Consider the following 10,101-nt stretch of genomic DNA (forward strand, 5'->3'; position numbering starts at 1 on the left):
GAAACCAAACAAGCACTTCAAGTCTCTCTTGACTTTGAAGGAAGCGATTCTTGCCCGGAATCATATGCTTTATGTCTTCTAATTGACATCACTCACATCCTATACACATTTTGCTTTATTTCTCTATCTTTTGTCACCCTATTGCACGGAAAATTTCATTTTCCCACTTTCTGGTTACTAATTGGTTTGATTTATGTTCATCTATTGGAGATTCAGGGGTTGTCCTGAATTTTGGAACGACGTTGAATTTCAAACGACGATTGAGGATAAGATTTTGGGCTCGTGAATTTGAAAAGTCCCTAAACCCACGCGTGCTGACGTATACATGGGTATAACCAACCTGTCACATCGCGCTTTTCCAGGTGACGTATTCGTGACCGCGTCATTATTATGGAGATTATTTCTCTCTGCTGGCAACGGTATATAAAGGGTTTTTCATCTTATTTGTCTTTTACCAGCAACAAAACTCCCTCTATATACACGGCGATTTCCAACTGTTCATCTTCTTCCTTCGATCAACAATGGCGACTTCTTCCTCAGTTCAAGATCAAACTGCTTCATCAACATTGCTCTCGATTAAGCTAAATCAGAATATGATCATTGAACTCAACCCGTTTCTGTACGATTCATATATGTTGCAAGTGGTTGAATGTTTGAAGTATTCACCGCTGGTTGTAGCCCTAACAAAGGTAGAAGCCAGTCCGATGTCTCTTCTATCTCAGGTTTACTCTACGGCCACATATGACAAGAACAAGGAACAAATCTTCTTTCAAATCCATTCTAAAAAGGCTTCTATTTTAAAAGGGAGATTTTGTTCGTTGTTGCATCTTGCTGTGGATTCATCTATCATCTCACCAGACTTCATCACTACTACTCAATTGTTCTCGATGCTCTACGAGATGGGTTATACGGATGTGCTCACCACAGTTACAAAGGTCAAGAAGTCGTGTTTACCGTCTCAGTGGAATGGTTTGCTTACTCTTCTTATTAAGAGTTTGGCGGAGAGGAGTGGTGGATATGATGGCACCAGCAAGGGTTTTCTAACCCTTCGATACAGTCTTTACAATGGTATCAATCTCGACTATGGGTCGATCATCTGGTCCCAAGTGGTGCAGAGCCTCAATACTTCTATGAGGCATTCAGAAATTTCGTGTGGTCGCTTCTGGACCCTTATTACACGAAGGGCAATTAATTCTTTGAAAATTCCAGTCATGAAGGATGCCCTGCTTGCATCAATTGCTACGTTTCACACCAAGAAGATCATCATTTCTGATCCAACAAAGTTTCCTCATAATAGCTCTATTCCTGAGTCTATGTATCGATGTGTCACAGCCGAGAGTCATGTTATGGCTGATTACCCAAGCTTACTCCTATGAAACCGAGAGTCCTATCTCCTGAACAGCAGGCTGCCCTGGATGCTGTGGACAAGCCTAGAAACCGAGGGAAACGGGCTTCTACCAAGAAGGAAACAACAGAGGAGGATAAGTCTAAGCCTCCTAAGTCAAAGAAGCGAAAGTCTGATAAAGGAGATTCTTCTAAGCCAAAGAAGATTAAAAAGATGGCGAAGAGATCCAAGAGTCCTGCTCCTCCCAGTTCAGAAAGTGATAAGGAGAATGAAGAAGAGGAAATTCATCATACATCACCGAGAGGTAATACTCCTCCCCGATCCCCAACTCCAACCAAACCCATTCATGACAAAATTCCTACCCCACCTCCATCACCGAAACAGACTGTTCCAGTTTCGGTTACTCCTATTCCACCTTTCACTACCTCTCAATCAACAACTTCTATACCACCACCTCCACCAGTTACTTCTACTTCTGTTTCTACAACTCCCTTACCACCTCCTATAATTTCCCAATCCACTACCACTACTATTCCTGAACCAACAGTAGGAGTCAACGTATCTGATACGGGGGCAACTACTGAAACCGAACCTCCAGTCATGACTAAACCTCTTTCACCCACCAACTCAACTGATTCCGGTACCACTCTCGGTGGAGCTAATGATGAGTATGATTCTACATACTTCAGTCCCTATAGGCTTCCTACTGATGAGGATGATGACACTCCAATCACAAGCCAACACTTACAGAGCATTCATGAGAAACTGGATAAATTGCTTGATGACAGCAAGTCCTATAGTGGTGTTGTGATGAAAGCCTTTTTGGACACTGCTCTTGAGCAATACACAGAGTCCATTGACAAATCCACTAAGGCTGTAAATGAGTCTACTTCTTCATGTCAAAAGGCTACTGCTGATGTTGCAGATATTGTACATACAACTCAGATATTTCTCGAGTCGCTCAAGGAGCATGCTGATACAAATGCCGCCAAGGTGAAAACTTCTGTGGATTCATTCTCTAAATCTCTTCAAGAAGAGCAATCGAAGTTTGAGGCTGTTCGTTCTTCCATCCAAGCAGAGAACACTTCACTTATCAGTTCTGTGTCTACTCGGCTGGAATCCCTTCATGCTGATTTAGCAAAAGAAAGTGCTCTGAAAGAAGATCTTGCACGCCAAGGATCCACAATTGAAGTCCAGAAGGTGCAGCTCGACCAAGCAGAAAAAGAAATTTCTTTGTTGAAGACTCAAAGGGCTGTCTTTCGTAGCTGTGTTGGGGATGCTAAGGACATGCTGACCAACCTCCTTGGTGCTCATGATCCAATCCTTACTTTGACGATCAGGAATCATCTCACTACAAAACTTATTCCTGCCCTTGCATTGTTACATGAGATGAAGGGTGTTTCGGAGCGATTCATCCCTCCAAAACAAGGGGAGACGGTGCTCAACCGAAGGTCACTGTGAAAACAGAAACTGAATCTGCCCAACCGAAACCAAAAGTCAAAATCACAACCGAACCCAAGGGTAATGTAGCTTCGGGTTCTGGTTGTCAAGCTAAGCAGAAGGAGATTGAAGATGATAGTGATGATGATGTTGAAGAAACCATTGCTGAGGCTCTCAAAAGAAAGAAGAGAGACAGAGAGTTGGATGAAACTCTAAAGGTTGCGAAGGAGGCTGAGGAGAGGGAAAGGAGGAACAAGGAAGATGAAGAAGCCGTAACTTGCAAAAAGGCCTTGTTTCCCCTTTGGACGAAAGAGAAACTGATCAATGAGGCTATAGAGTTTCCAAATGTTTACTGGTTGGAACCTGTTGCTTCATTTGACTGTGACAACTCTAAGGACTCGCAGTTCGACATGCCAATAACAAGAAAGGCATTCACATTTCACTGCTTTGACTCGACTGTTGAAGTTCCTTTCCCTCATCCAAAGGTTGATCGTGAGCTTATTGACTTCTATCTGAAGTATGGTCAACCGCAATACTTGACATGGAGTGCACAGAAGATTATCACTGTCAAGGTACTCAAGCCTTCGCCTGCTGGGAAATTTATAAATGTCAATTTCAAAATCACACGAGGATCAGCAAAATCGGTGTCGATGATTTCCTTGGCAGACCTTCCAAATCTAAATCCTCATGATTGGATTCTACTGTTTAACATTTTGCTCACCAATCCGAAAGAATACGAGCCGATTCTAGAGCACTTGAAGAGAATGTTGGCCTCCTACATCCATGAGGTTGCTGCTATGGATCAGGAGATAGCGACGATCTTGAACAAGAAGCCGAAGGTCAAGCCTACACCGAAACCAGGGGATATGAATAAAATGAAGATAGGCCAAATCGATTCCACGCATCTCACTGTGATGTTTACAAAAGGCGAAGCAAATAAAATTTCTGTTTGCCCTTGTTGATAAACATCTGTTTTCAACAGAATGCTTGGAGCATATTATCAACATCATTCATCGGTGCAAGCAGAACTCAGAAGCAGATAAGAAGAACTTCACGGACATGCTTCGGTGGTATATTACGTTTCGCTTTCATCTTTTGGCCATCATACCGAAGGTGTTCAAAACCATAAAGAAGTCTTCTGCAGCTCAACCAAAATGAGCTTTCGGCACCATTGACGGAAAGGGGGAGACTGTTGAGTCTAATTATGTTGTGTCATGGGCTTTATGTTTTGTATCCGGATTGGGCCTGTCCATCTGTGATTATCTAGTAGGGTTATAGTATAAGTATGCATACATGTATGCATTATACGCTGTTGATTATTACATTTATTGTTTTGTAACCCTAAACACCTCTACAGTCGAAGTTCTTAATCGAGCTCTTCTGAGGTGTTGAAGCATTAATCATACGACATATTCAAAGCCATTCTCGTGTTCATAATTACGTTCTTAATTGTTTGCCTGGATAGAATCTAACGATACTAATTGAACTTTGTTTCAACACTTGTTTAACCTGAAGACCTAGAAAGAAGTTAATATCTATATTTATGCTCCTCTGAAACTTCTTGGTCATGAGCTTTGCAAAATCATGCACCATTCTCTGATTCGTTGAACTGAAGATGATATCATCCACATAGATTTGAACAAGCATCAAATGTTTGTCATTTTCTTGTCTAAACACAGTGGGATCTATCACAGCTCTTTTGTAACCTGAGGTGACAAGAAACTCAAAAAGAGTCTCACACCGAGCTCTAGGTGCTTGCTTTAACCCGTAGACCGCTCTCTCCATCCTGTAACAGTGATTTGCAAATTCTAAGCTTTCAAAGCCGGGAGGTTGTTGTAGATACACTTCCTCTTTCAGTTCGCCATTAACGAAAGTACTCTTCACATCCATTTGATGGAACTTGATGTTTTTATGAGCTGCATACGCTAAGAAAATACGTATGGCTTCCATCCTTGCAACTGGTGCATATGTTTCGTCGTAGACAACACCCTTAAGTTGACTGTACCCCTTTGCAACTAACCGTACTTTGTTTCGTACCAACACACTGGATTTATCAAACTTGTTCTTGTAAACCCATCTGGTATCGACAACAGTGTGACCTTTTGGCTTTTGTACGAATTTCCAAACATTGTTTCATTCAAATTCAGCCAATTCCTCTTGCATTTCAATGATCCAATCGAGCTCCAGAAATGCTTCTTTTGTTGTTCTGGGCTCAACCGATGACATGAATGCTTCATAATGACAATGGTTATTTAAATCAGAAGAGGAATGAGTTTGAATACCTGAAGAAGGGTTGCCGATGATTTGACCTAGTGTGTGATTTTTCGTCCAAATATGTAAACAAGATTGCTGATAGTCTGCGGCTGCACTTGAAGGAATATCCTCTACCTCAGAGGAGTCTTCAGGTCTATTTGAAGAAGGTAGTTCCCCCTCGGTTTGAGAGCAACCCACAAATGAATCTTAGACTGTTGGAATTGGTCCTATAGATATTGATGGAAGTTCTCCCTGGACTGAAGATGGGAGTTCCCCCTGAACAGATGATGGTTCCCCCTGAACCACTGATGGAGGTTCCCCCTAGACCGACGAGTGATTGATAATCCTTGTATCCACTTCGGTATCAACTTCTTCATCCTCAAAGTCTTCAGAAACATTTAATTGATTGGTTATTTTGCAGGTAGGTACTGTAGCAGCATCATCAAGTACTGGAACCTCGATGGTTGTGACTTCTAAAGGAGTTGAATTTTCCCCCTTAACCGACAAGGTGGAAGTGTTGACTGGAGTTCCTTCGTAAAGAGTTGGTCCAGATAATTCTGCATGTTGTTGTTGTGCTACCAGAGACACCAAATTTTCTGGAAGATGTGATGTCTCCACGGGATGAAAGAGGTCATCGTAGTTAACTTCAACTATGTTTAATGGACCCGAGGAGGTTGGGATATCACTTTTTAGGATGAACTTTGTTTCTGTTGACGGAGCAATGTTGCAGACATAATAGTCATCGAATTTAGCATCAAAGTTTTCGACTATTAGTCTTGTACGCCATATAAGAACCCTGTATGCAACCTTGTTGGTTGAATAACCCAGGAAGATGCCTTCATCAGACTTTGGTGCAAACCTGTAAAGGTGGTCCTTGCTGTTAACCACAAAACACCTTCAAATTTTTTTTGAAAGAATCGTACATTGGGTTTTCGATTGTTTAATCCCTCATAAGAGTCTTGTTGAGGCTTTTGCAAACAATGTATCAATTCTGAAAAAAGCATGTAATTGCCACTGCTTCTGTCCAGAAGTAGAGTGGTAAGTTAGAAAAGTTAAGCATCAATCTAGCTGCTTCGACCAATTTTCTATTCCTTCTCTCCACTACTCCGTTTTGTTGTAGTGTGTAAGGTGGTGAGTAGTTGTGGCTGATTCCCTTGGAAACTAAAAAGCTATTCAAGAGTTTATTAGTAAACTCTGTGCCATTATCACTTATTATTCGTATGAATGGTAGTTTGATATGAAGCGCTATCTCCTTGACGAAGTTACTGATGTTCTGTGGTGTATCTGACTTTAGTCTTAAAAATAAGACCTAAGTGAAACGAGAGAAATCATCAACTATGACTAGAATATATTTCTTGTGATGAATACTGGCTACAGTTGATGGACCGCAGAGGTCTATATGAAGGAGCTGTAGAGGTTCAACAATTGAAGAATCAACAATCAGAGCATGGCTTCCCTTCGTTTGTTTACCACATTCACATGTTGGGTACAAAGTGTCTTTATTAAACTTCAGAATTGGTAGTCCTCGAACTAACTCTCCATTTACAAAGTTGTTGTATCTGAAGTTGAGATGTGCAAGCTATCGATGCCACAACCAACTCACTTCAGACAATGGTTTTGAAAAGAAAGACAACTGCGGTTTGATGATAAAAAAGAGACATCCAATGGATATATTGTCCCTTCGGCTTTGGACTTGATCAAGCACATGTTTCTGTCATTTGTCATGATGTAGCAAAACTCACTATCGAACTCAACCCGATAACCAGCTTTACACAATTGACCCACACTGATCAAGTTGTGTTTAAGACCATCTACGTAAGCAACTCCTTGAATTGATAAGTTGCTCGTAGTCAACACCCCATAACCTCTGATTGTCATGTTTACGTTGTTCCCGAAGGTGACGTGTCTTCCACCACTGGTTGGCTTGAAGTCACGAAGGTATTCTAACCTTCCAGTCATGTGCAAGGAGCAGGCACTATCGATTAACCATTCTTCTTCATGGTCCTCCTTGCACTGCATAATCAGTTGGTTAGTTTTTGTGACATCCCCAAATTCACGGCCAGAAAAGACCGATTTAATTTATGCTTTTAGAATAATTTCAGATTAATCCTTTGATTAAAAGAGTTGCAGAATTTGTTCCCAAAACACAATATGCTAAAATAAAGTTTATCAAAGCATTTCTTACAGAAATGTATTTTCATTATATAATAAAACTCGGGATGTCATGTTCCGATACAGACCAAAAGCATAAATAGTACAAAATAGACCTTACAACAGTTATTTACAACTACAGGTCTATAATCCAAAATAACTTGATAAGTCCTCCAACTTATGCTCTTGCGCCACTACATGTAATACAAAGGAAACTGAGTGGGTCAGGCTTGGGGAGCCTGGTGAGCATATAGGGTTTTCAACCCACAATAAATAATTATATTAATTTAATCAACCAACAAAAACCCGATTACCCATTCCCGTTATCCTCACTTTACGTCCCTAAAACAACTATCACAAGGGACCTATCCTAAGGATTTTCATCAGGGCGACAACACATGCTTCGGGGGTTTCCTATCAATATATGTCAAATAAGGCAACCATGAGGGGGATGGAGTACAGCAAATGAACACCCAAGTTCAGTAACACCTACAGGTGGCAAGCCTGCCGGCGTTCCACTAGACTGTCTAGAAAAGTCTGTGGTCGTCATCTAAACTCCGCTAGATGACTGAATCAACAACAACAGCGAGGCCTCTCATCATTTTATCACACGTCAACTATCTACCCATGTTCTAACCCAACATTTTTGTAGATAAAAATATATAAACATACGTTCATATACAGCTTAAAAACTTGATAAGATATTCATTCAATACACATTCCAAATAAACAGATAACATATATATATATATATATATATATATATATATATATATATATATATATATATATATATATATACACACACACACACACACACACACACACACACATAGCACATATTCTATAGGACATACTTCATATCTATGTGTTAGAAGAAATGGAATATAGTCTCACTTGATAAGATGATTATCGGACAACACTACGTCTCTTCAAGTAGTAATTCTTTGATGATACCGGGATATCTTCACACACTGGGCTTCTCGCAGGCAGAGCTTCGGCTTGAAACTCTTTTCTTCTTGGGATCTTCGGGGCTTCGGGACTTGCTTCAGGTGTCGGGATTGATATCGGGGCTTTGGGGGTATATCTTGCACGTTGAAAGAAAGTTTAGGGGTGAACGGAAAGAAATTGAGCAACAAAACCCGGAGGTCTTGCATCCTATTTATAGGATGGGTCTGCCTCTCGAACGCAGCGCGTTGCAGCTAGGAACGCAGCGCGTTCCCTGAACGCTGGGCGTTCCTCCGAACGCTGCGCGTAGGAGCGGGGGTTTGGTTCTGATCCCTTATCCAATTCAGTCAACATCGACGTGGCCAATCCGAGGCCTAGCAACGAACGCGGGGTGTTCCCTATTTGAACGCGGGGAGTTCCCCTTCGGTATGCGTGCCTTGAACTTCATAAATTCATAACTCTCGCATACGAGCTCCATTTTGGACGCTCTTTAAATGCACGCATAGGTGAGATTATGCTCTACAACTCTCGTTTAAACTCCGTCGGCTAATTTTGACTTTATTTTTATTATATTATTTTTAGTAGGTCGGGACAGGAAAAATCCGTTATAAATTCATAACTTCTTCATCTGACGTCCGTTTTCGTCAGTCCTTTCACCATTGCACTACTATAGAAGAGATCTTTAATTCTCGTTTAGACTGTTTCGGCTAGAAATCACTCGATCTCATCTGCGCACTTTGGGCTGCATACTACTAAGCTGAAACTTATAAAATCCTAACTTCCTCATACGAAGTTAGATTTAGACGTTCTTTTCATGCACTCTCTCGGTTTAACGTATCCTACGACTTTCGTTTAGATCACTAAGGCTATATATCGCTCTATCGTAAATTCGCTATTTACGTCACACAGTGTCGTACCGGCTCTGTCGCGAAACTTCGACACGTCATAACTTCTTCGTTATAACTCGGATTTCGGCATTCTTTATATATTCGGAATCCTTGTCACGACCACTACGTCTTCATGTATCGATATCGGGTTTATCTAATCATTTTATTTTAAAGCTTATTTTATCCTTAATTCATTTAAGTCACATTAATTAAGCATAAAACACATAATACTCAAATAATACATTTCTATTATGTCAAAACGAGTTACAAAGGTTAACATAGACTATTACATCAACATTAATGCCTAGTCTAGAAACACGGGCGTTACAATTCTCTCACCCTTAGGATGATTCCGTCCCCGTAATCACACATCAACAAACAAATGCGGATAGCGACTCATCATGCCACTCTCCGTCTCCCAGGTGAGATTTGGCCCATTCGTATGTTTCCAATGGACAAGCACTAATTCAACCATCTTTTGTCGCAACTTCTTAGTCTTACGGTCAACGATTGCATCTGGTTCTTCAATTAACCTCTTATTTTCATCAATCCTTAACTCAGAAATTGAAATTATGTCAGGAACTTCTCCCGTGAACTTCCTCAGATAACACACATGAAAAGTGCTATGAATACCATTCAGTTCTTCTAGTAGTTCTAGCTTGTAAGCTTGGTTCCCAATCCTCTGAAGAACTTTAAACGGTCCAATGAACCTTGGGCTTAACTTTCCCCTTTTACCAAATATTATAAGTCCCTTCCAAGGCGAGACTTTAAGCAAAACCGAATCTCCAACTTCAAAAGTCATGGGTCTTCGCTTTTTGTCAGCATATCTCTTTTGACGATCCTGAGATGCTAACATTCTCTCCCTAATCACTTTCAACTTTTCAGCGGTTTGATGGACTATCTTAAGTCCCATAAACAGCTTTTCTCCCGCCTCAAGCCAACAAGACGGCATACGACACTTCTGTCCGTACAAAGCTTGATAAGGTGCCATCTTTATGCTCGAGTGGAAACTATTATTGTAGGAAAATTCTACCAAAGGTAAATGTTCATCCTAGTTACCTTGGAATTCCAGGGTAC

The 10,101-nt window shown here is 40.9% G+C and overlaps 1 protein-coding gene across 1 annotated transcript; it reads right to left on the reverse strand.

Moving 5' to 3' along the window:
• Positions 1-4,222: 4,222 nt before the first annotated feature.
• Positions 4,223-6,997, reverse strand: LOC145106536 (uncharacterized). The gene is made up of 3 exons (XM_079043493.1): positions 6,642-6,997; positions 5,396-5,915; positions 4,223-4,891 (listed from the first exon to the last, which is right to left on the reverse strand). The coding sequence occupies exons 1-3, from the start codon at positions 6,995-6,997 to the stop codon at positions 4,223-4,225; spliced, it is 1,545 nt and encodes a 514-aa protein (XP_078899619.1).
• Between the last annotated feature and the right edge of the window lie 3,104 nt (positions 6,998-10,101).

This window comes from Lactuca virosa, chromosome 4, assembly GCF_052849685.1.
Source record: "Lactuca virosa cultivar CGN04683 chromosome 4, Lactuca_virosa_CGN04683_v6, whole genome shotgun sequence".
NCBI classification, from domain to species: domain Eukaryota; kingdom Viridiplantae; phylum Streptophyta; class Magnoliopsida; order Asterales; family Asteraceae; genus Lactuca; species Lactuca virosa.